The sequence below is a fragment of the Passer montanus genome, unplaced genomic scaffold, assembly GCF_014805655.1.
Source record: "Passer montanus isolate IOZ18808 unplaced genomic scaffold, ASM1480565v1 scaffold432, whole genome shotgun sequence".
Taxonomy (NCBI): domain Eukaryota; kingdom Metazoa; phylum Chordata; class Aves; order Passeriformes; family Passeridae; genus Passer; species Passer montanus.
In genome coordinates this window covers 1-25361 of record NW_024369174.1, presented here as the reverse complement: position 1 = coordinate 25361, position 25361 = coordinate 1, and the positions used below count along the sequence as shown (strand labels likewise).

The window sequence follows — 25361 nt, the reverse complement described above, 5'->3', positions numbered from 1 at the left end:
AAACACACCCTCCCCCCCCCCCCCCCCCCATTTTGTATTATTACAGTAACAAACCTGGAAAATTTTGGTAAACTATTCCTTAATCCCCAGTACTTTTCAATCAGTTTCTTGGCCTTTTCAGTTACTTTTCAGTGCTGCAAGAAGCCTCAGGCACCCTCTGCCATCAGCATGGCTGCCCATTGCTTTAACACCAGGTATAACAATATACATCAAAACTGAGATAATCAAAGCTGATCTATTGCGATGGTTGTTCTCGTTCCGGGAGTTAAGAACTGCTGGAGCAGGGTGGCAGCCCCCTCAAGGGATCTCTTTGTTGGCTGTGGCGGTAACGAGGGACAGCAGCACAGCACGGGAACAGAGCACGGTAACGCGGGGAGCTCCTGCCCTTGCCTGGAACGCGCCGGGCGGGGTTTCAGCTGCAATTTCCTGAGCACGGATCGATCCCAGGCACAGGAGGGTCCCTGTGAGGCCCCGCCACCCCCTTCTCTCCTCAAAGCTGTGTCACATCCATCAGCCACAGGGATGTGAAAACCCCCCCACCCTGCCCGAGGCTCTCTGATCACCCTCCTCCCAACTTCTACTTCACACACTACTCCTACTGAGTGTTTTAAAAGTACTTTTCACTTCGCGGTATTGCGAAGCATCAGGAGTAAACTTAAAGGAAAATTTCAAGTAGTGCTCCAGCTCTTCCTGCGGCGGCTCTGCCCCTCCGCAGCTCCGCGGGGGCTGAAACTCCGCACTGGCACTTTATAGCTTCTGTCTTTGTGTCTTTGCTTTGGTTTGCTATTTTTAATGATGGGCCGTTCACAAAAGAAGGAAAATATCCTTTCAACGTTGTACAGAGCTCCTTACGTGAATAGACACGTAATTCGCAAAGACACAAAGCACAGATGGGCTGGCACCGTCAAACAGGGGCACTCCAAAATCCAGGAGCACAGGTTGTTGGTTTGATACAATGACACAGTGATACAAGCTGTAGTGATCGACATCATTTTTAAAGTACTATTCTCATGTTTTCATGTTTTAATTTCATTAGGAAATTCTGAATAAGAAGCTTTACATGTCATCAGGCAACATCATGATGATGACACTTTGGCTATTGATTTTTTTTTTTGCTTTTGTTGAAATTAATTGAAAAGAAATATGGTATTGGTCTCCTATTTAATTTTCCCCTACTCATGAAAGTGTGAGAAAACCAGATGCAGCCACAAGTACATATTGATATAATTGGCTGCAATTGCCAAATAATTTTCAAAGGTTTCATGTAATGTTAATTTTTTTTTTAATGTTAAAGTTTTTTTTCCTTTTGATCTCTAGGTACAACAAAATTTTTCGGGGGGGATTCTTTTTTGTATTTATTTGTGTTGACAAAAGTATCAAAAGAAGGCATCTTTTGATACATTAAGAAGAAAATGTTCCTAGGCTCATAATTTGGTTTTATTGTCTAGTCCCCTCCCATCCCTCCCTTTCTCCCTCCCTCCCCCTCACGCACCAAAAGATCACTAGAAAACAGAATTAGATTTACTCCTTTATTTTAGAAGCAAATATATCATAGACAAGGTGTGCGTGTGGGGGGCAATAGAAATATCAGCAAGCATTCACCTCAGGGCAGCTGAACGATTTTTCTCTAGCATTAATATTCGTTAAAATTTCCTAATATTTTTTGGAAAAGAATTTGGAGCACAAAAGAGCCACCCTATACGGCAGAGAAATTCCCTGTTAGCAGCGAACTTACACATTTGAGAGATCCGCTAAAGCACTAGTAACATTGCATTAACACCTTTGGAAACATTTAAAAACAATGTCATCCTTCTCTTCCGATCTCTGTAACATCGTAATACAGCTCCTTTAAAGGAATAGGTGGGTGGCTCTTAAAAGAGCCTTTGGGTTTTTTGTCGCGGTGGTTCGCTAAGGCAAGGCTTTAGCCGCCGAAGCCGTAGAGAGTGCGGCCCTGGCGCTTGAGGGCGTAGACCACGTCCATGGCCGTGACCGTCTTCCTCTTGGCGTGCTCCGTGTAGGTGACGGCGTCGCGGATGACGTTCTCCAGGAAGACCTTGAGCACGCCGCGCGTCTCCTCGTAGATGAGCCCCGAGACTGCAGTCAGCTCTTCTGGCACTTCCAGCAGATTTTTGAGTAAGGTAGGTATGTCCTGCACTGGTACCAGTACACTTGGTGTCATGCTTGCAGCAGGTTTGTCACTCTGAGTACACAGGGGAGTCCCCAGGGTGTCACCAACAGGGCAGTGTAGCACTGCAGAACTCCCTGAAGTTACTCTGCTATGAAAATGCAGCCCCTCCGTCTGTTCAAGCAGACCTCAGGGACTCTGAATCTATCACAGCTCCTCCCTAGGAACTGCTACCACTTGCAGATGCCTGCCATGAGGCTACCACAAAATCCTGAGCAAATCACACACCTAAGGAGCTTGTGATGTATCATACAGCTCTGTAAAACTGAGCTTTTTTTTTTTTTTTTCCCCCAAAGGAATAAAATGAAGGTACAATCTCATAACATAAATCCTGCTCCATAATGAGCTGCTTCTGCCCCAGGATCTGTGACTACATAACATTTTCCTCTGTCTCTTGCTGTCTGTTTGCTTTGCAAATAATCAGAAACCATTTGGAAAAGCAAGTTTTGAGCTGAGTTCCTGCTCTTCTTCACTCACTGCTGATTCTTAATTATACATTAAATTTCATCTATTCTGTGAGGTCTGATAAAATTAAACAGTAACTTAAGATCCATTGAATCATTTCCTATGGAAGAGACATTCAAAGATCATACAGACTAACCTCTGTGTTGCATTAAGAGTACAGAAACTTGACAGAGAACGAGCACCCTTGCATTCCAGCTCATCCTCACACATCAGAGGGGCTGGGTGCAGCTGGCCTTAAGTTTTGATTCCTGCAAATTCAGCACTGTAAGCCTGGTAGTGTAAAATAAGAAACATGAGCACAGATTCACAAATAGTGCAGCTTAACATTTCAGCTCTATAGATGTGATTGTATTGAAGAACTTCTGTAATCACAGACAGGAGAACAGAGCAGTTTATTGAAGAAACTGAACTATAAATCCAGAACTGCCAGTGCTAAGTGCACTAGGATAAAGCTCCAACAAGAACAATAATGTTGTGTTAACCCAGACATTACTATTATTATTGTTGTTGTTATTGTTATTATTTTATGCAGTTTACCAAAAAGGCCTGCCCATCTGGGAGGAGGGAGAGGAGAGTAGCCTGTTGACTGTCTCCAAGGTCTTTTTGTCTCCCTCCCAAACAGGTTAAATTTCTACCCTCCTTATCTAAAACATGATCTTATCCCACCCTCCCTCTCACGTGTGGCATGATCTAGGTGGAGAACTGAGTAGCATAGTCACATATGTGGCAGCACATACTTCGTAGAAGTTATCACCATATACAGTAGTCTGCAATTAAATGTATAATTGACTTTATCAGGCAAAAGTTCCTGTTTTGGCCATGTGTCCTTCAAAGTTCAGATCATGACTTTGATCCAATTGTGCTGTTCCTCACACGCAGAGTGTGGCCATCCTATCTCCCCAGGAGCTGCCCTTCAGCCCAATCATTCTCTCTGACACCAAGAACAAATCTCCTGATGTGCACAGATAACAGGAGGTGCAGTGCAGGCCACAGGCAGTGAGCTACAGCCCTTGCCTTGGCCCTTGGTTTTCATCTCACACCTCCATGCTGCAGGCAAGGATTTCTTTTGCTAGATCAAGTTTCAATGTTTGATGTAAGCTATAATCCTATTATTATTTTTTACATTTCAATTCTTCCATAGCTGTTGGCAGCCCAATCCTGAAATCATTGAAAAAAGAATCCTGCAGTCACTGAGGTTTCACTGATGTCTCAGCTGTTCCTGCAGGACTGATGAACAAAATTCATGTGGGAATAGAAGTTCAAAGAGATCAACAAAACTATGTGCAAAGTGAAAGTCAGAATGCAACATAAATCCAAGCCTAGAAATAATTGTCCAAAATTGAACATGGAGAGTGAATGGGGATCCCAAGAGGAGTCACACCAAGGCCTTCGTTATGCTTTGACAACATGTTAGGTAGAGGAGAGATCTCAAATTCCCACAGAAGAATATTTGATAACCCTGTGTCCAGCAGAACACTGGGTGCATTGTGATCTAGATAGTAAAAATTAAACTTGTGGAAGGAAAACTCTGTTCTGTAATCTTACTATGTCAAAGGTGTCTAGTTGAAAAGTGGTTCTGCACCCAATTTCAAGCTGGTTCAAATCTGTGCTACTGTCATGCAAGCAGCAGCGACCAGGTCTGGTATTAATGCTATTTATGTTACCCTCTTCCAGACTCCACATCTGGCTGTCCCCAGCTTCCTGCCCACACATTGTAGGTGTTTCACAATTGAAAACAGCTCCTTCCTTTTGAGAACCTGCAAACTTGATCTTTAAATGTATATAATTTACATTTTACAATTTATTTAGCCCAGGATAACAGGAAGGAGTTTTTCTCTGCTTTATTCAGCTGTCATGGTTTAACCCCAGCCAGCAATTCAGCACAATGCAGCTGCTCCCTCACTGATTTCCAGAGATGGGGGGAAAAAATCAGAAAAGTGAAAAAACACTTTGTGCCTTGATATCAAGACAATTTAATTGGTGAAGCAAAAGCCATGCATGCAAACAAAGGAAAACAAGGAATTCATCGCTTCCCATGGGCAGACAGGGGTACAGGCACCTCCAGGAGAGCAGGGATCTGTCATCCTGATGGTGACTTGGGAAGATGAAAGCTATCACTGGAATCCTCTCCTCCCTTCTTCTTCCCCACAACTTTATCTGTTGTTCACGAAACTGCACGGTTTGGAAAATCCCTTTGGGCAGCTGGGATCAGCTGTCCTGAGGGGCTGTGTCCCCTCCCACCTCCTGGTGCACTGCTCATGGGCGAGGCGGTGTGAGAAGCAGAAAAGGCCTTGGATCTGTGTAAGCACTGCTCAGCAACAACTTCAACATCCCTGTCTTATCAAAAGTTTCCAGCACAAAGTTTAAACATCTTTGTGCCTGAACTAACACCGTTTGCTTTTTATGGAAGTCTAGCTTCTAATTTTCTCTACCAAACACAGATGATCTGTTAATAACTTAGTGGAATAGTTTCACTAGCAATAAAACTCCACCTTTGATGTTTTTAAGAATTGAGCCCTTAAGGGAGAGTTTTTTATTGTTTTTCAAAGACATGATGAGACCAGGCAAAACAAACTCTTTCACCTGACAACTACCATAAAAGATATAGATGTACACAAGTACAGGAATAACATAACCCACTAAGAGAGAATGAACACAGGGAGAAACATATGTTTGAAACCTGGTTTTGTAATCTGACAGGCCATTGGGCTTTGTGGTGACTAATGCTGATGAAAAATTCTGTAACCCCATTATTAAAAAGTGTTCATCAGTAGAAAGTGACTTGTTATTCTGGGGGGAGTAACTTAAACAGAATTCTTGGCAGGTTCCTATGTCTGTTCTGCTGTATGTAGACCTTTATCTAATTCAGTGGTTCATTTTGCATTATTGGAACACCACAGACTTTTGATATTGACATTTGTTAAGTAAGCACATCTGTGAAATAAACAGCTGACCCTATGGAAGAGAAAAGAAATGAAACAAGGTCTGTCTTGTAATAAATTGCAATACTGAACCCTTGTTGATTTGTTTTTTACCTTCTTTCTACTTTTGGGGCTGAGCATTTAATCATAAAGTATATCCTTTGGTTTTTTGTTGAAGTATGATCAGACACTAAACACCAGCACATCTTAGAAAATACTGAGCAGAGCTTATGCATTTTCTTTCTTTTGCCAGTATCAAGGCATCTTAACATGCTTAATGTTAAATTAATTAAAAAATTAATGACCATATGTCCAAAAAAATGTGTCATAGAAGAGTGAGATGTGTTCCCTCTTCACTGCAATCATAAATCACGAAACTGAACCTCAGTTCAGTAGGTTAGCAAGGAATTTGAGCCATGATAGCAAAAGAGTAACCCCTGAGTTTTTCTGAGAATATCAGCGTTTCTTATGTCAGGAATAGGAATCTGCTTATCAGCTAGAGAAGCCTTCTGAAGGTGGTGTGGGTCCTGAGGGACAGGCAGGGACCAGACCGTGTCAGACGCTTGGTGATTTGGTGATTTAACCTCGGCTGTTTCTGAGGGGAACCAGCCTGGAGCTGTGCACGGCTCTGCCACAGCTGAGCTCAGACTGCAGGGCCAGCAGTGCCCAAGCTCAGGGGAAAGGAGGGTGAGAAACGATGAATTTGGGTTGTGACTGACATGCCAGTGGTGCAGTTGGCATAAACGTGACCTTACACTTATCCCCGCAGCACGAGTTTTCCCAGGCCACTCTTGCTCTTTGCTGCTGCACTCCCTTTTCCCAGCAGGGAAACGCATCTGCCTAACCCAGCTTCACAAGTTTAACAGGAATTTTTGATTTAAGGGTAATTTTGCTCCTGAAATGGACAGTATAACCACTGGAGCTCATTAGGCAGTGCATTCAGTGCTCCTGCACACATACACCCTTTATTGCTGTGTGGAACAATTCCTTACAATATTTGAGTCATATGAGTGAGAGATCAGCTTTGCTCCAGCTCTGTGCTCATTAACAAAGTAAATCCTGGCCCACAGGCTATGCTCTCCTCATACTCCCAGTAAGCCACTTCTTCACAGAGCAAGTAAAAAGTAAAACAAAGTGTGCACTGCATCCTTTAAACAGAGATGGGAGAACTGCCAGTGACCAGCTATAGGCTGTTACCTGTGCTGAAAATACCAAGTTTTTATGCTTCCAAGTGGGCCAAAATGAACACCCTGTAAAGAGCTGAGCGCGGCAGCTCCAGTGAGCGAGTGAGCGCCGAAGCGCAGCACTGCACCAAGGCAGCTCCAAACTGTAATCCCTCGGAGCCCGCTGGCGCCACGGCTCCCAAAGCGGGCACAAAACCGGACAGGGAGAGAAAAAGGACGAAGGGATGAGGGAGGTGGGAGAGGCGGTACAAACCTACCAGGGCATTCGAACGTAAAGAGAAAGGGGGAGCGTCTTTTTAACCCGCAAATGGCCGGGCACCCGAAAAGCCCGAGCGACGGCCAATGTTTGCGGAGCGCGGGCTTTTCGAAATCTGCCGGGCTCGGGGGCGGTGCGAGGCTCTTCCCGGCGCCGCTCTCCGCCTCCCGGCCGAGGGCGGATGAACCACGGGGAGCTGCAGCATCCCTATCCCTATCCCTATCCCTATCCCCATCCCTATCCCTATCCCCATGCCCCCAGCATCCCCAATCCCATCGCCATCCCCCCGCCAGGAGCCGAGGCGCCCTGAGCGGTGCCTCTCGCCACCCCGAGGAGCTCCGGTCGGCCCCGGTTTCCTGCACAGAGCGGGATGGTATTTGCAGCGCCGCTCGGGGATTATTTATTTATTTATTTGAGATGCGCCGCGCTGAGCTCCGCTGCGGTGCTGCTCTGCACCGGCGATGAACAGCGCAAAGAAGTTACAGGGTCCACCTAAAAGAGACAGCAATGAAGAGTCAAAAAAAAAAAAAAGTTTTAATTGCGCACGGATAACACAAAGATTAAAAAGAAAATAAATTTAAGAGTTCCAGCTCTTTTTGTGAAAAATTGGGTGGCTCTTAAAAGAGCCGTTGGGTTTATCTGCAAGGCAGACAGGGTTTTTTTCCGCACCCATTTACTTTTTCTTGGGTGCTGCCTTCTTTGCCTTCGCTGCTTTGGGCTTAGCTGCCTTGGGCTTGGCTGCTTTGGGCTTCACCGCCTTTGCCTTAGCCGGGCTCTTCGCTGCTGCCGCCGCTTTTTTGGGCTTGGCAGCTTTTGTCGCCTTCTTGGGGCTCTTCGCTGCTTTCTTGGCCGCTGCAGCCGCCGGCTTCTTGGCTTTCTTGGGGCTCTTCTTCACCGCCGCCGCCTTCTTGGGCTTCTTGGCGGCGCTGGCGGGTTTCTTCGCCGCCGGCTTCTTGGGCTTGGCTGCGGCAGCTTTTTTCTTCGGAGCTTTTTCCTTCCCTTCTCCGGGCTTCTTGCTGAGGCGGAAAGAGCCGGAGGCGCCGGTGCCCTTGGTCTGCACCAGGACGCCCTTGCTAACGAGGCTCTTAATGCCCAGCTTGATGCGGCTGTTACTTTTTTCCACATCGTAGCCGCCGGCGGCCAGCGCCTTCTTGAGCGCGGCGAGCGAGAGCCCCTTGCGCTCCTTGGAGGCGGCCACGGCCTTGGTGATCAGCTCGGTGACGCTGGGCCCCGCGGGCTTGCGGGCCTTGGAGCCGCTCGCCGCCTTCTTCGGCTTCTTGGCGGCGGGAGCTTTGGCCGGGGCCGGGGCGGCGGCGGCGACATCGGGCGCGGCGACGGGAGCGGTCTCGGCCATGGCGGCTGCGGCGCGGTCCCGGCGAACAATGGAGGCGCCGCCGCCGCCGCGCCTTTTATAGCGGCGCCCGCGCGCTGATTGGTGCGCGCCGCGCCGCTCCGCCGCCCGCCGCCGCGCCCGCTGTGTTTCTTCAAGGTCCAAAAAGCGCTTTTTCCTCACGAAATTTGCCGCCTCTGCACCCCGTTTCTGGCCGGGAGGGAAGGGGGGAGTCTGCGCTACAAGCCAGTGGAGTTTCTCCTTAGAAGGAGCAGAAATGAGGGAAACGCGACCGCCGAAACTTAGCGGCGGGCGGCTGCAGAGACCTCGGCAGGGAGAAAGCTTCGGTTTATATTTTAAATTAAAAATCTACCGTGAGCTAAATGGGCACAACTGGCACAAAATCTTGTTCTTTAGAAGGTCCTCTACAGATCAGGAAAAAACCGGAGTGGTTCGAGCGGTTGGTGTCAGAGCAAATGGAGATTTAACCCGAGGAAGTAACACAGTGTTGCCCCGCGGTCCCAGAGGCCGGTGCAGCGCCGGCTCCCGCGGCCGAGCCGCTTCCCCCCGAAATCCCCGCGCTCGGCTCCTCAGGCACCGCCGTGCCTCGGCCGGTGCCTTCGGGCAGCGCTTGTGCTTTGGCAGCCTGCGTGCAAGTCCGTGTTCCTTTCCTTGTGCTCGGGCATTCCAGGGGGACAAAGCACCGGCGTGCCCCCTCTGTGCACCGATGCTCCTGTCGCTGCATTTTCCATATAACCTTAACGAAGTAGCTTTCCTTTGTTAAATCCCGAAATCAGGACAACTGCGATCACGCTTTATCTGCTTTTAGTGTTAATACGTGCCGTAATTATTCTCCTTTGCCCCGTAATTAAAATTGGTTGGGAAGCAGAATCTGGAGTGTACTGAATTTTGAATTGTACGGGGAGTTAAACCTGAAAATTCAACTTTTGAGGGTGTGTTGAGTAGCCAGGACACTTAGGGCAAAACTGGTTTCTCGGTTTTAATGAAAGAATGTTGGTTGCGTAAGCTTCTCTCTTTGATAACACCATCTGGCGATTCACCACTTCTTTACTTTCAGAAGAACCGAACCTACACCTTAGCAAGAGCATTCCTGCCCCGGGAAGTGGCAGCTCCGTACTACAAACAATGCATAGATTCTCTCTTTTTTTTCCTTTTTTGTTTTTTTTTTCTTCGTTTTCAATGCAATGTTTCTTTCTTTCAAACTCCGAGCAGTTAACAGTCTGCCTGCAGCCGTATTGTCTTTGTACCCTCCATATCCGGGGCTATCATCAGCTCCTAAAACCCTGCGAGCAGCTAAATTCAGAGCTAAAAGGAGGTGCGAAAGGATGAATGAAATGTCGGTAAAACCTGGAGTCCCCGCTGTTTGAGAGTGTGAAAATGAAGAAACTCAGCGACTTCAGTAATTTGAGAATTGTCGTGTTCTTTTCTTATTACCCTCGTTTAATTGAAAAAACTAAAGTGCTATAGTCAGAGGAAATACTGGATTTATTCTGGTAATTTGAAATACCTGTTTTCCCCTGCTTGAAGGTAAACATTGAAAAAAAATACAGCTTAGTGAGGTCTCCCTTATTAAACCTCTGAAACAAAAGTAAATGCACGTTTTGGATGATGATAACAAGCATAACAAAACCCTGGTGTGTCCCTGCAGAATGTTGCATTGTTCCTTGCTTAATCACAGAAATGGGAAAATAAATTTAATGCCCACTTAATCTGATACTTATTTCCTATAGTGGGGGAGGATTAAGGCCTTCTGTGACACTGCTGAACACCAGCAGAATGCTGAAAATATTTTTTAAAATAAATTTAATGCCCACTTAATCTGATACTTATTTCCTATAGTGGGGGAGGATTAAGGCCTTCTGTGACACTACTGAATGCCAGCTGAAAATATTTTTTTTTAAACTAGTAATAGTAATCCCATAACAAAAACAGTTCAAAACCACCCAGAGGCACTGGTGCTAAGATCTCTACTTTTCTAGTCCCTTGATATTTACATATCAGTGGTTAATTTGTGTCAAGATATTCACATTTATTGGCAGCTATCTCTCCATTTTCTTGTACAGGAACTGTTGTAGTCTTGATCAACCCTTGAAAGACTCAGTAACCTTTTATTTCTTCCTACTTCTTTATGGCAGAAAGGAATTCTGAAATTCCTGGGAATATAAACAGAACAATTAGTATTTTTTTGTTATTTTCATTGTCATGATTGTATGTTTATGGCAGAAAGGAATTCTGAAATTCCTGGGAATATAAACAGAACAATTAGTATTTTTCATCATTATCATTGTCATGATTGTATATTGATTTACTTAGGAATGGGGAAGTGTTTAGAGTTGTGATTCAACTCTCTCAAACTCATCTCTCCTTCATGTAAGGTGTCACTGAGCCTTGGGGATAATCTCTACCCTCTGTGAGAGTCCAAGAAAAAGCAGATTTGATAATGTGGGGCAGTGGATGCTGGCAGGAAAGGAACTCTTGTGAATTCCTCTTTGGTGGAGACCAAAACAAAGGTGAGCACAAGACAGGAAGGGCAGACCTGAGTGTAGAAGCAAGTCAGACGTAATTTGCCTGACTTTTTTCCTTCAGCTGTGTTTTGCTTTTGGATATTCAGGCACAATAGCTTAGAATCATCCAAGTATTTGTGTTGCCCAGTGAGCTTTAATTTCTCAGCCACTGTAGACTAGAATTTATTTTTTCAGCCGCTATAGAAAAACACAAAAAAGGGAACATGTGCTCAACAGGGCAAGCTGGTGCATTTGCATTTGTGTATCAGGGAGGCTTCCCAGGGTTTGATACTCCATCATTTCTTCACCTAGAAGTTGTGTTTGGGTATCATCATTCCATTTGCCTTCCCCATATTTTGAAAATCCGCAAATGTCAATAGAAATATTGAAATATTTTAGTAAGCTATTGTTGCTTTCCTTCCAGGGAATAAACATGCTTATGAATTAGTACAGGCCTGCACAGGTATTCTACCCAGTTTTTTCAGAAGGTTAAAAGAGGGGGGAAAAACAAAAACAACAAAAAAACATTGTCAAGTGGGTTCATGTTCTGCATCAAAATCCCACACATGCTGTAAATTAATTACACTTTATGCACATTGATTACCAAAATTGGGCATCTAACCTTGCTCCTGTTCCAACAATGAATAGGGTTAGTAGTAAAAAAATTATTGGTTTTATGTGCTTTAATGCCAAATTTCAAAGGTGATGCCTAGCATGGGTGATCTTATGTAAAATAAACAATAGATTTTTGCTACTTTTGCTTAAATAAGTGGAAGGCTGCCATTATTTTTCTCTGTGCCCACTGATATTTTCCTGAATGACTAGTAAAGTCAAAATGTCCTATAACAAACATAGACTGAGTATTTTCTTTACCCCATGCCTAAATGAACAGCACCCAAATTCTTCACCAAATGTTGTGGCTTCCACAATGGTGAGGCTTCTGGCTTGGTTGTACAGTAATCTTATTTTATCTATCTGATAATTTCTGGGTCTAGGCCAAGGCCTAAGGTGAGATATGCAATTCAGAATGTTAAAAACTCTGTATTCCACATTTGAAAGACATAAACATTTTATTTCTTTTGCTTTTTTCCTCGTGTGATAGAACATGCCTCATTTTAAGGAAATGAAAAAATTTTTAAATCATAGAAATTAAAATTCACACTATTCAAATACAGATGGAAATTGTATCTCAATATTTGTCCACTAATATCATTGAGAGGACAGAAATCCTCCTGCCCAGCATGCAGAAACACAAATGGACTGTAATTTTTTTCCTTCTTAAACGGAACACAAGGAGTTTCTGATGCAGCATTAGACCTAAATCTGCTGGAGCTGGCACAAAGATGTGAATTGTGAGAAGGGTCATTTTATGTTTAGTCTACAGTACAGATCTGATCATAAGCATGGACTAGAAAGAGCCACTTTCCAGGTCGGATTCCCAAAGCTGATTGAAGAATGCTGTGACCTGCAGTGGTTTTTTAGGAAGCATTTTAGAGCTCTTCCCAGGGTTGTAGTGGTAGGAGGTGAGTGAGGCCTTCTCATCTACAACCAACAAACAGGAATTCCCTTTGGAAACTCCAGATATGGCACAAGGAGGTGAAGGTTTTCTACAGTGTAGTGAGGGACGTCAGGGATGTTTGCAAAATTTCTAACCTAGGTGGATTTTTTTTTCTTTTCCTTCATATAAAAAACCAGTTCATGGAGTTGTCCAACTCCACTGATGCCAGGTAAGTGAGTTGCTATTAGTGTGTAACAGAGCAGACCCCAGTGGTTACTCAGAACACACCCCAGGTCTTCCTGCATGGAATGGAATGCCTGCCTGCCTGTAAGTTTCAAAACTTACTAAATCGGTGCTGCAGTTTTAACAAAATACATCTTGCATTGTAACATTACAACATGTTTATTTCCCTTTCAGTTTCTATTAAAATAACTTAAAATTTTACTGTTTCTTCAAAAAAAAAAAAAAAGGGATACTTACATTCCTCCTTTTTTGATGTTTCCCTTGTCTTAATACTTTTGCATTAAAATCTCTTTACTGAGCATTTAGAGAAGAGGAAGATTTATTTCTAACCTAACGATGTATATTGCAGATGAATGAAGCAAAGCTTCCAAGGGAACTTTATCATCTAGTCTTCAGCCTTTGAAACTTTGAGTAAACAACCAAAATTCAGGGAAAAGTGTGTCCCTGCTGCTTTGCAGTTTTGTGAAGATTTTAACTCTTGCATAAAAAAGGAGATTATTGGGTGGATTCTTCAGCATGCATTGTAGAAGATAAAAGAGAGGAAGATAACCAGATGGCTCATAAGTGAGTGAAAACATTATTCAGAAAAGTGCTAAATAAAAATACAGTGATGGATAAAGCTTGCTTTGTAAGGCTCTGCATGTACGTAAATATCTGGAGGCATATAAAGCCCACGGCAGCCATTTCACAGCAATTTCTGCTGTTTCCTGTGGCTGGAAGTAATTTTGAGATGCAGTTCACAGCTGATATGCTCACATTTCAGGTATTCAGTGAGTGCTGGTCCTCACTGGTGAAATATAGAGAAGTCAACTTAGTGTTCATAACATGCAAATCAAAATATCTTCTACATATAATAATAGTTCTGTGCTGATTTTCTCAAAGAAAAAAACAAAGCAAAAACCAAGCAGAATACCAAACATCACCAAATCCTCAGAAAAACATAAAAAAGCCCACAATGAACCCCATCTAGGAAAACTTAAACGGGAGGAATGAATTAAGAACAACTATTGGAAATTCATTCAGAATATTTATGATGAATTAACACAATACTTGCCATGGTTAGTCAGTGGTTTTGTACATTATTAAGTTATTCATTATTTTTTATTATATATATATATACACATACATACGTATATACATATTGACATGAAGTGATGCTTAACAGGGTTCCAGAGCATATGTAGGCCCAAAACACATATCAAAAAAAGGAGAAAGACTAATGAAGTCGACATAAAGTTTTCTGGTAAATATTTTCACTGTAAGGTGTACTTGGTTAAGTTTCTTTACAATACTTGTATATACTGTCATATTTAGTTCCCAGTATACAGTACACAGTATAAGAACAAGATATTTAGAGGATTTAGTACAACTTACTAAAGGAAATAAAACAAAATCACATTATAATATTCGTCCCCATGCTTGGAAAAAATTAGTGCTCCCCAAAAGTAGGTTCTTTATACCTTAAATCTGAGACCAAAAAAACCCAAAAAAGTTGTGCAGTAGGTAAAAAAACACAGTAAGGTAGAAAATATTCATTGTAAATCTAAAAGAGAGCAACCATAGGAAGACAAGCATATGTTTCTATCATCGGGTAGAAAAAGTGATGTGGCAATGTTAAAGGGACATTACATGCTGTGCAACAGGTGGCAAGAGAGAAGCGGGCGAAGTTCGGGAAGGTGGCTCCTAAGGCTGTTCGCTTTTTGGAAACCCGGCACCGGCCGAGAGCAGCGCCAGCGCCCGCGGAAGGCTCGCGGGGCCGGCGGGGCCGGCCGAGCCCCAGCGCAGCGGGCTGCAAACATCCCCGGAACCGAGCACAGACGGACACCACCGCGGGGAGCCGCTCCGACTCCACAGACAGCTCCGGGGCCGACACCGCCCGCAGGGGACGGGCCAGCGAAGAGCGGCTGGCAAGGGCGGCAAGGGGCTCGGCAAGGGCGGCGCCAAGCGGCACCGCAAGGTGCTGCGCGACAACATCCAGGGCATCACCAAGCCGGCCATCCGCCGCCTGGCGCGGCGCGGCGGCGTCAAGCGCATCTCGGGGCTCATCTACGAGGAGACGCGCGGCGTGCTCAAGGTCTTCCTGGAGAACGTCATCCGCGACGCCGTCACCTACACGGAGCACGCCAAGAGGAAGACGGTCACGGCCATGGACGTGGTCTACGCCCTCAAGCGCCAGGGCCGCACTCTCTACGGCTTCGGCGGCTAAAGCCTTGCCTTACCCAACCACCGCGACAAAAACCCCAAAGGCTCTTTTAAGAGCCACCCACTTCATCTTTCAAAAGAGCTGGATTGCTATGTCTTGATATTTGTATGTTACTGTATTTATCCCTTAATTCCCTCCCCATAAAAATGTACCGATCTTGCCTCCCCTCTCCTTCCGACTTAGCATAGGTCAGGCTGCTGTTCCTCAGCGGCTCAAAATAGAAGTAAAACACAAAATCCACACAAGGCAAGACGCTTGGGTTAATTGCCTTTCCCCATGAAAATTATAGCAAAATGCGATATGCCCAAGTAATCCACGACCAGGCGCCGCAGCGTTTCTTTTTCCCATTTCCCGCCCATGGCTCAAAGGCAGCTGCAGACCCGCCTGGAGCAGCGGCGCTCCGGACTCGGCTCTTCGCTGTTCCTCCCGCGGCCCTGCCCAGGGAGCCCTCGGCGCCCGCGCCATTCCCAAAGCGCGCGCGGGCCGCCCCTGGCTCTGGCACGTCCCGCGCTCCTCCCGAAACAGCGGCTCCGGGCCGGCAGAGCGCTGCCACCGAGCCCGGCCCGGGCGGGCACAGGGAACGTATAGCAAAATGCGATATGCCAAAGTTCTCCACGACCAGGCGCCGCACCGTTTCTTTTTCCCATTTCCCGCCCATGGCTCAAAGGCAGCTGCAGACCCGCCCGGAGCAGCGGCGCTCTGGACTCGGCTCTTCGCTGTTCCTCCCGCGGCCCTGCCCAGGGAGCCTTCGGCGCCCGCGCCATTCCCAAAGCGCGCGCGGGCCGCCCCTGGCTCTGGCACGTCCCGCGCTCCTCCCGAAACAGCGGCTCCGGGCCGGCACAGCGCTGCCACCGAGCCCGGCCCAGGCGGGCACAGGGAACGCGGGCAAACCGCGCACACGCAGCCGGACGTGAGTACAGCCTCCCTTCCCTCCCTTCCCTTCCCCCGGGCCGCAGCGTCTCAAGCTCTTTCTCGACTCTGTGGGTGGCTCTGAAAAGAGCCTTTGGGTTTCGCTTCTGGACTCCGGACGCTCCCGCCGCCTGCTTTACTTGCTCTTGGCTTTGTGACTCTCCGTCTTCTTGGGCAGCAGCACGGCCTGGATGTTGGGCAGCACGCCGCCCTGCGCGATCGTCACCTTGCCCAGCAGCTTGTTGAGCTCCTCGTCGTTGCGGATGGCGAGCTGCAGGTGGCGGGGGATGATGCGCGTCTTCTTGTTGTCGCGGGCCGCGTTGCCCGCCAGCTCCAGGATCTCGGCCGTCAGGTACTCCAGCACGGCCGCCATGTAGACGGGAGCTCCAGCGCCCACCCGCTCCGCGTAGTTACCTTTCCGGAGGAGCCGATGGACACGGCCGACAGGGAACTGCAGCCCGGCCCGCGACGAGCGCGACTTGGCCTTGGCGCGCGCCTTCCCGCCCTGCTTCCCGCGCCCGGACATCTTCTCTCGGTCTCTCGCTCGCTCAGCCAACAAACTCCCAGCGACACCGACACTCAGCGCCTCCGATACCGCCGCCCGCGGCCCTCCGCCTTTATATCCCCTCCCTGCGCGCCAACGCCGCCTCCTCATAGGCCGACGCTCGCTGCCGGCCCGCGCGCGGCCCAATGGCGCAGCGGATCCCGCGCTGACCAATCGCCACGGCCTCAGCGCCGCCAGCCTCCGCCCGCGCGCTCCGCGCGGCCAATGAGGAGCCGCGGAGGGCGGGGCTCGGCTCGCGGCCCCTCCCACGGCCCGGCCCGGCCGCGCCGCGCTCGCTCTGCCCCGGCCTGGGGGGGCTTTGAGAGCAGCCGGCCACACAGCGCGGCCCTATGGGGGGCCCAGTCCAGGAAAATACACAGGAAAAAGAGACTGCGGCGGTGTCCGTGAGGGGGAAAAGCGGGGCACAAGGGACACGCACACAGAGCAGTCAGTTGAATTTACCTTTGTTTCACGGTGGGTTTTTTTCCCTGCGGTGTTGCAAGATTTTAAGTTTCCATACTCATTTGGAACTTATAAAAATAACCTTCTCCGAATCGGAAAATAACAACCCTCCCGTTCGCACACAGAGCAGTCAGTTGAATTTACCTTTGTTTCACGGTGGGTTTTTTTCCCTGCGGTGTTGCAAGATTTTAAGTTTCCATACTCATTTGGAACTTATAAAAATAACCTTCTCCGAATCGGAAAATAACAACCCTCCCGTTTATATTTCAAAATTTAAATGAATAAAATATTACACTATCCCCATTCACTCTATAACTGCATAAATTCAGTGGTTTTTGCTAAGGTCCCTAAAACTTAATACAGACTTAAGAGTGCAACAGCTCCTTTTATTGTGCATGTAGTGGCTCTTAAAAGAGCCTTTGTGTTGATTGGGATACTTGTTTCACACAGGCGGAAAAGCTCTGAGAAACCTCAGGCGCGCTCGCCGCGGATGCGGCGGGCCAGCTGGATGTCCTTGGGCATGATGGTGACGCGCTTGGCGTGGATGGCGCAGAGGTTGGTGTCCTCGAAGAGCCCCACCAGGTAGGCCTCGCTGGCCTCCTGCAGCGCCATGACGGCCGAGCTCTGGAAGCGCAGGTCGGTCTTGAAGTCCTGCGCGATCTCGCGCACCAGGCGCTGGAAGGGCAGCTTGCGGATCAGCAGCTCCGTGGACTTCTGGTAGCGCCGGATCTCGCGCAGCGCCACCGTGCCGGGCCGGTAGCGGTGCGGCTTCTTGACGCCGCCCGTGGCCGGCGCGCTCTTGCGGGCAGCCTTGGTGGCCAGCTGCTTGCGGGGCGCCTTGCCGCCCGTCGACTTCCGCGCCGTCTGCTTCGTGCGCGCCATGGCTCAGGGTGCGACCACTCAAACACGGACCGAGACCTGCAATAAGAGCTGCCGTGTGTTCGGGGGGTATTTATAGCGCCGCTGCAGCCTCTGATTGGCCGACGGGCGGATGCTGAATGTCATTGGTTGGTTCGAATTTTAAAATTCCCGCCCCTACCTAATACCGCCAATTTTTCACTGCCTATTCTTACTTAATGCTTTGTCTTCTTGTATAAACCTGCAGTCTATACTCTTTCCGTTTTCGAAACTTCTAACTCTTCTGTTATTATTAACTGAGAAAATTTAGCTTCAATACTAAACCATGCAAAGCTCAAAAGTTCTTTACATTATAGAAGTTTATAATTTTTCCGTGCTTATTAATTCATTTTATCACCATTTAAGTGTGTAAGGTTCCATTTTATTTTCATGGATATATTTGTGCAGAATTCACAAGGACAAAAATTCCTTTAAAGTGTTTGTATTTTTATTTAGGTCCCTTAAACAGTTACAGAAATGTGCAAGGTAAAGTGGGGAATAATAGTACTGAAAATGTCTACTTGAAAGCAAAAATTTAAAACCATACTAAGCAAAGTTATTTCAGTTCAAGAATGGAGAACATTGTGACCTTTTACTTTTTACATGTAATTCACTGAGACGTACACCTTATTAAGCAGTTATGGAAAAATGAGATATAGCTAGGAACCAAAGCCTGTAGCCCAAGTATTACATTCATTTAAGGTTTTATGTTCACTTAGTTGCTGTTTAAATAAGGTCACGCTAAAAATGAGGGAGGGCATTTCTCTCCTGTAAGTATATGCTTGTCCAGAGTCCCCCTTTTCCCCCTCACGGACACCGCCGCAGTCTCTTTTTTTCCTCTGTATTTTCCTGGACTGGGCCCCCCCATAGGGCCGCGCTGTGGGGCCGGCTGCTCTCAAAGCCCCCCCAGGCCGGGGCAGAGCGAGCGCGGCGCGGCCGGGCCGGGCCGTGGGAGGGGCCGCGAGCCGAGCCCCGCCCTCCGCGGCTCCTCATTGGCCGCGCGGAGCGTGCGGGCGGAGCCTGGCGGCGCTGAGGCCGTGGCGATTGGTCAGCGCGGGATCCGCTGCGCCATTGGGCCGCGCGCGGGCCGGCAGCGAGCGTCGGCCTATGAGGAGGCGGCGTTGGCGCGCAGGGAGGGGATATAAAGGCGGAGGGCCGCGGGCGGCGGTATCGGAGGCGCTGAGTGTCGGTGTCGCTGGGAGTTTGTTGGCCGAGCGAGCGAGAGACCGAGAGAAGATGTCCGGGCGCGGGAAGCAGGGCGGGAAGGCGCGCGCCAAGGCCAAGTCGCGCTCGTCGCGGGCCGGGCTGCAGTTCCCCGTGGGCCGCGTGCACCGGCTGCTGCGCAAGGGCAACTACGCGGAGCGCGTGGGCGCCGGCGCGCCGGTGTACCTGGCGGCCGTGCTGGAGTACCTGACGGCCGAGATCCTGGAGCTGGCGGGCAACGCGGCCCGCGACAACAAGAAGACGCGCATCATCCCCCGCCACCTGCAGCTCGCCATCCGCAACGACGAGGAGCTCAACAAGCTGCTGGGCAAGGTGACGATCGCGCAGGGCGGCGTGCTGCCCAACATCCAGGCCGTGCTGCTGCCCAAGAAGACGGAGAGTCACAAAGCCAAGAGCAAGTAAAGCAGGCGGCGGGAGCGTCCGGAGTCCAGAAGCGAAACCCAAAGGCTCTTTTCAGAGCCACCCACAAGGTCCTAAGAGAGCTGAGTTATCTAAACAGTGAAAGCCGTTTTGTATTAATTACTCAATTCTTGTTTCAACTTTTTTTTTTTTATTTTTTGGTTGGATAAAGTAGCAATGTTTTTCAATCTTTTGTTAACAAAGTCTTGCCAAAACGTCCTCCTCTCCATGCAATTTCTTCCTGGTATGGGGTATTTTCCGTTTAGTTCTTACGCTGAGAACATACGGACAGCATTTGTTGGGCTCCTGCCCCTCCCGGCGCGCTCTTGCGGGCAGCCTTGGTGGCCAGCTGCTTGCGGGGCGCCTTGCCGCCCGTCGACTTCCGCGCCGTCTGCTTCGTGCGCGCCATGGCTCAGGGTGCGACCACTCAAACACGGACCGAGACCTGCAATAAGAGCTGCCGTGTGTTCGGGGGGTATTTATAGCGCCGCTGCAGCCTCTGATTGGCCGACGGGCGGATGCTGAATGTCATTGGTTGGTTCGAATTTTAAAATTCCCGCCCCTACCTAATACCGCCAATTTTTCACTGCCTATTCTTACTTAATGCTTTGTCTTCTTGTATAAACCTGCAGTCTATACTCTTTCCGTTTTCAAATCTTCTAACTCTTCTGTTATTATTAACTGAGAAAATTTAGCTTCAATACTAAACCATGCAAAGCTCAAAAGTTCTTTACATTATAGAAGTTTATAATTTTTCCGTGCTTATTAATTCATTTTATCACCATTTAAGTGTGTAAGGTTCCATTTTATTTTCATGGATATATTTGTGCAGAATTCACAAGGACAAAAAATTCCTTTAAAGTGTTTGTATTTTTATTTAGGTCCCTTAAACAGTTACAGAAATGTGCAAGATAAAGTAGGGAATAATAGTATCTGATAATGTCTACTTGAAAGGAATAATTTAAAACCATACTAAACAAAGTTATTTCAGTTCAAGAATGTAGAACATTGTGAGCTTTTACTTTTTACATGTAATTCATTGAGACGTACACCTTATTAAGCAGTTATGGAAAAATGAGATATAGCTAGGAACCAAAGCCTGTAGCCCAAGTATTACATTCATTTAAGGTTTTATGTTCACTTAGTTGCTGTTTAAATAAGGTCACGCTAAAAATGAGGGAGGGCATTTCTCTCCTGTAAGTATATGTGTGACAAGCAGATGTTTTCCTGCTCCCTGCACTGGTCCCAGGGACGGTGATTTAAGGATTCATCCACCTCTGGGAGGTGGGAGATGCAGGGTAACACAGGATGGAGCAGGACTGCACAGTGGCAATGGGGCTGCTTTGGGATTAGGAGCTCATCAGGTTATGCTGCTCTGTGGCTTCCAGCAACACCTGGAGCTGCAAGAGGCCCTGGGAACAGAAGGGAGAAGGCAAAGAAAAGGGTGGGATATCTCCTGGAAGGGCAGACCAGGGCCCTGGACTTTTAAATCCAGAAACAAGGTATTCCCTCTTCAGTTTTGTCCCAGACAGTAGTTAAAGTATTTTCTACTTTACCTTTGTCAGGAAACAAACCTGTAGGGTGAAGAAGAAAAGTAGACATGATTGGGTTCATATAAATGCTGTAAATTAATCCCAGCTCTTTTGCAGTTTCCTGGCGTTTCCCCCTGTTCTTTGCACCATGCCAATTCCTGCTGGGACCTGTGAGCTGCTGTGCTAACTCTGAAGTGCAGCACACGCACATCCTGTGAGGTTGTGCATGACAAGTAAGTACCAGGGGAGGCTGAAGCTCCAGGGCTGCAGGTGCCTGTGAAACGTGGCCATTCCACTTCTCCCGTGGGGTTGGCAGCAGCGATTTCCAAAGCCCCCGATGCAGGGAGCAGAAGGGCCTCAGACAGATTTGGCTCCCTGGGGCAGCTCAGCCCAGCCCGGGCTCCAGCAGTGCCTGTGCTGCCCCACCCCAGCCTTGGGGCTCCGGCACAGCTGGAGGCAGCTCTGCTTCAAGATGGTTTTTTACGTGTTAAAGATTGGGCCAATGCCATTGCTATGGTAATTTTTTCTTCTTTTCTGAGTGGAATGACTGAAGGCACTAACCTTGCTGTGTCCCAAGAGCATAAGGGGGAAAAAAAACCCCAGAACCTTGGCAGCAGCGATTTCCAAAGCCCCCGATGCAGAGAGCAGAAGGGCCTCAGACAGATTTGGCTCCCTGGGGCAGCTCAGCCCAGCCCGGGCTCCAGCAGTGCCTGTGCTGCCCCAGCCCAGCCTTGGGGCTCGGGCACAGCTGGAGGCAGCTCTGCTTCAACATGGTTTTTTACGTGTTAAAGATTGGGCCAATGCCATTGCTATGGTAATTTTTTCTTCTTTTCTGAGTGGAATGACTGAAGGCACTAACCTTGCTGTGTCCCAAGGGCATAAGGGAAAAAGAAAAAAAAACCAAAACAAACCCAAAACTTGATCATGTGAGGAGTTCAGATTGTTTATTTTCGAGGTGGCTGCTATTTGCTGCAAAAGGAAAAAGGATGCATACCAGAGAGGTGTGCATTTCTTCACAGCTCTGCTACTGCACAAAAGGAGGTCAATCTCCTTTCATCTGTTTGCAGTTCAGATTTCAGATGTAACACTCTATGTGCTCTCTTCTTATTTCAGGAATTATTTCTTCCATTTTCTTACTACCTTTGCAAGTGAAAATATCTACATGCAATATAAGCAGGAGTGCAAGTACAAAAAGGTTATGGATTTTATGTGGTATTAAAATTTCCATCTGTTCTATAACTCTTTTCAATCTACTTGTTTTCTAGTTGCAAAGTGAATTATCCTCATAATTGCTTCCTGAGATTTACAGTGGTAAAAATAAAAGGATGAATTTTTCGATTAATACCTTCCATCATTTTTGACAAGGAATGCTTTTGAAACACCCACTTTGACAGGGCTGCAGTCAAATAATTTAGTCCTTTGTAAGCACAAAGGAAATCTAACAAAAAGCACCCTTTCCACCCACACAGGCCTCTGGTTCTGACCCAGTCCTTGAGGAAAGAGCTGCCTCTGCTCCCTGTGATCTTCATCCTCCCCTGTAGGTGTGTGGGCTGGGAAGGGAGAAGTTCCCAGCTGCATTCCCATCTACTTTCAGCCCTCTCCTGCAGTGAGATTTGTGGCGTGTCCTGAGCTGTGCTGTTCTCTGAATGCCACAACCTCAGAGCAGGTATTTGGAACCTCAAGTCTCCATTGTTTTCATTGACCCTCTGACCTTGGCCGATTTTCATCACTGACAGAAAACATCGCAGCCAGGTGTGTGTAAGACCAAATATTCTTCCCTAGCTGCAGTCAATACTTTCGCCTGCAACTGTAATTATTTTAAAAAATAATATTTTCTATTTAAAATGGTTAAGAAATCTTCTGGGAAACTAACATTGCAATAAGTTTTCTTGGGTGTCAGGTAATTGCATTCTGGGGCCATTAAAGGAAAAAAATCCAGGTTTGAGAGCAGATACCGGCTTATGTCATTAATAAAAACAACACAAACATTAAAAAACCCAAACAAACAAAAGAAAACACCCCACCAAAACAGAAAAACCCTGCAAAAAACCCCAGGAAGTAGCAAAAAATTCTTACAGAATGTCTGTGATCTGTTCAAGTTTTGGTCCAAGTGTATGGCATCTATTTCTCATTTCTGACTCACTGTTCAGTCTCTTAACTAGAGAATGCAGATATCTGTTTGCCCAGCTGGTGTATATATAACAATATATATATACACTAATATATATACACAGCTAATATAACAAATTATTTTGACAGAAATAATAAAAACAACACAAACATTAAAAACCCCAAACAAACAAAAGAAAACACCCCACCAAAACAGAAAAACCCTGCAAAAAACCCCAGGAAGTAGCAAAAAATTCTTACAGAATGTCTGTGATCTGTTCAAGTTTTGGTCCAGATGTATGGCATCTATTTCTCATTTCTGACTCACTGTTCAGTCTCTTAACTAGAGACTGCAGATATCTGTTTGCCCAGCTGGTGTACTTCACTTCTGCAGAAATAAAAAGAGAGGGTGTTTTCTTTTTTAAACATGATGATTAATAAACATAAATTTTACTGCAGGGATGGTCATCTGGAGAAGATTTATGTTCTTCCAGGAGTGATAATAATTTCATTATTCTATTAAAAATAAAATAGGGGAATTTTTTGTAACTGGTTATATTGTTCCTCAGTGGTCTTTTTTTGCTGGTTATTTACTAAGCTGCAGTGTCACTCTGATCATCTGAGATACAAAAAATTGCTAATATAACAAATTATTTTGACAGAAACGGTTTTATTACGAAGTGTAAATATTCCCCTTATTTCAGATGCTGTGAATTAAGAAGTATTTTGAAGGTAAACATGGAGGGTAGGTTAAAAGACAACACAAAGGGCCTGTTTATAGGTTATGTGTTCAAACACTTCTCAATATTGAGAATTGTTGGGATTTATACCTTTGCTTTGCACTGCAAGATCAGCAAGTTGGAGCCCTAGGGAGATGAGAGTGTAAACTTTTGATAAAAATGGTGCCACAAACACTGAACAAGCTGAAGCTGGCAAGACAGAAGCAGAATGAAGATGGACCAAGGAACAAATCCCAAGAATGAGATAACTTCAAAAAGAGACCAGCCCTGTGACCAAGAAAATCAATGAGACATCAAGGGACCACCACCAAGAACGAAATTCCTGGATTTGGGGTTGGATGATGGGTGGCACAGATATAATTTGGGTTTCAATCTGGTGTAGGGGGTTCCTCCTTGGAGACACCCAGCTCTGTCTGCTCTGCACACTGCATAAAGAAACTTTTGACTCAATGAACAGGAAACTCATCTTCAAAGAGGAACCCAGGGCAGGAAAACTCTGTGAGGGGGATCTGCTTTGCTCCTTTGTGCTTTGGTGGCAGCAGCAACAATGCCTGCTCTAGCAGGAGGCTGTATTTGAACACCCTGCCCTCCCCCCGGGGCTGCCTGATCTCATCTGGGTCGGGTGTCTTTAGGAACACAAAGGGAACTGCTCTGAAAGAAATAGGAAGGAACAGTAAGGAACAGGAATTAGGGAAGAATAAGCTGTCTCATGATTTCATACTCACACTATTTGTGTGAGTGGTTTTGAATGTTCATCCTCTTGTGGCATAAAATTTTTAAGATTTGATATTTTTGCTAAGCTTAAATCCTACTAGCTCTAACTTTGGTGAGAAGAACAAGTTGGAAAAAATTTCCATGGTGGTAGCTCTTTGTCAGTTGAGAGACTTTGTTCTCTGCACTGTTGGAAAAATTAAGAGTTATGTTACAATCAGATCTGATGTCAAATGCTGTGTCCACATCACAGCCCCCTAAGATTGCCTTATCATCCACACTGAAATTGAAAGAAGCAACCAGCAACATTTTGTTTTCTGTTTAGTGAAGTTTCATAGGCCTAGAAACAATCTATTAAAAAAATCCTCTGATTTTCTCTGCTGGCTCCTAGCGGAGTCCACATCACAGCCCCCTAAGATTGCCTTATCATCCACACTGAAATTGAAAGAAGCAACCAGAAACATTTTGTTTTCTGTTTAGTGAAGAGTTTCATAGGCCTAGAAGCAATCTATTAAAAAAGTCCTCTCAATTTCTGTGCTGGCTCCTAGCAAAGTGAGCAAGATGCAGCACACACACAGGAAAAGCAACAGGAGCCCTCATGAGCTGGGAAGCCAAAAGGCAGCACTGAGCTCCTGCTTTCAGTCCGGCAGCCGGGCTCTCCCCTGACAGCCGGAGTTTGAGCTGGGCTGAAAATACCTCAGGCTGATTGTGCACAGAATGGCCACTGACAACTTCTGCTGGTGACCATCGTCAGCTGTCAGTGTGTGAGCACTTCTTTGTGCTACTCTGGTGACTTGGAAAAGCCTTGAGACTGGATATCCAATGGTTTATTAATCTTTCAAGGTATTAGACACATACTGGCACTCAGGATAAGCAACCTGTGTTTGAGAGTTTGTACTAAAGCACTTGGCAAGATAGCAAAACCCCATTTCAAGCTGATAAAGAAGAGTTGGGAGAATGCCTCTTCCCACTGGATATCTGAAATCCAACCTGAGAAGTCCCCAAAACACTTCACACCAAAATT

At 46.7% G+C, this 25361-nt stretch overlaps 5 protein-coding genes across 5 annotated transcripts in view; 2 read left to right on the top strand and 3 right to left on the bottom strand.

The window, feature by feature from the left end:
- Nucleotides 1-14877, top strand: part of LOC120507551 (histone H3-like) — a 17887-nt gene extending 3010 nt beyond the window's left edge. Inside the window, exon 2 of the mRNA XM_039720357.1 lies at nt 14502-14877. Within this exon, the coding sequence (XP_039576291.1) occupies nt 14502-14813 (312 nt within the window). The 3' untranslated portion in view covers nt 14814-14877. The remainder of the gene's footprint in view (nt 1-14501) is intronic.
- Nucleotides 7485-8380, bottom strand: LOC120507546 (histone H1.03). Its single transcript, XM_039720353.1, has 2 exons — nt 7681-8380; nt 7485-7503 (listed from the first exon to the last, which is right to left on the bottom strand). The coding sequence occupies exon 1, from the start codon at nt 8363-8365 to the stop codon at nt 7685-7687; it is 681 nt and encodes a 226-aa protein (XP_039576287.1). The 5' UTR covers nt 8366-8380; the 3' UTR covers nt 7485-7503; nt 7681-7684.
- Nucleotides 14878-15740: 863 nt separating the features above from the next.
- On the bottom strand, nt 15741-16331 carry LOC120507548 (histone H2A type 2-C). The gene has a single exon (XM_039720355.1). It carries the CDS (start codon nt 16243-16245, stop codon nt 15856-15858), a length of 390 nt encoding a protein of 129 aa, XP_039576289.1. The 5' UTR covers nt 16246-16331; the 3' UTR covers nt 15741-15855.
- A 754-nt stretch (nt 16332-17085) lies between these two features.
- Nucleotides 17086-17916, bottom strand: LOC120507550 (histone H3). The gene has a single exon (XM_039720356.1). It carries the CDS (start codon nt 17605-17607, stop codon nt 17197-17199), a length of 411 nt encoding a protein of 136 aa, XP_039576290.1. The 5' UTR covers nt 17608-17916; the 3' UTR covers nt 17086-17196.
- Nucleotides 17917-18798: 882 nt separating this feature from the next.
- Nucleotides 18799-19341, top strand: LOC120507547 (histone H2A type 2-C-like). Its single transcript, XM_039720354.1, has one exon. The coding sequence runs from the start codon at nt 18859-18861 to the stop codon at nt 19246-19248; it is 390 nt and encodes a 129-aa protein (XP_039576288.1). The 5' UTR covers nt 18799-18858; the 3' UTR covers nt 19249-19341.
- Nucleotides 19342-25361: the final 6020 nt, after the last annotated feature.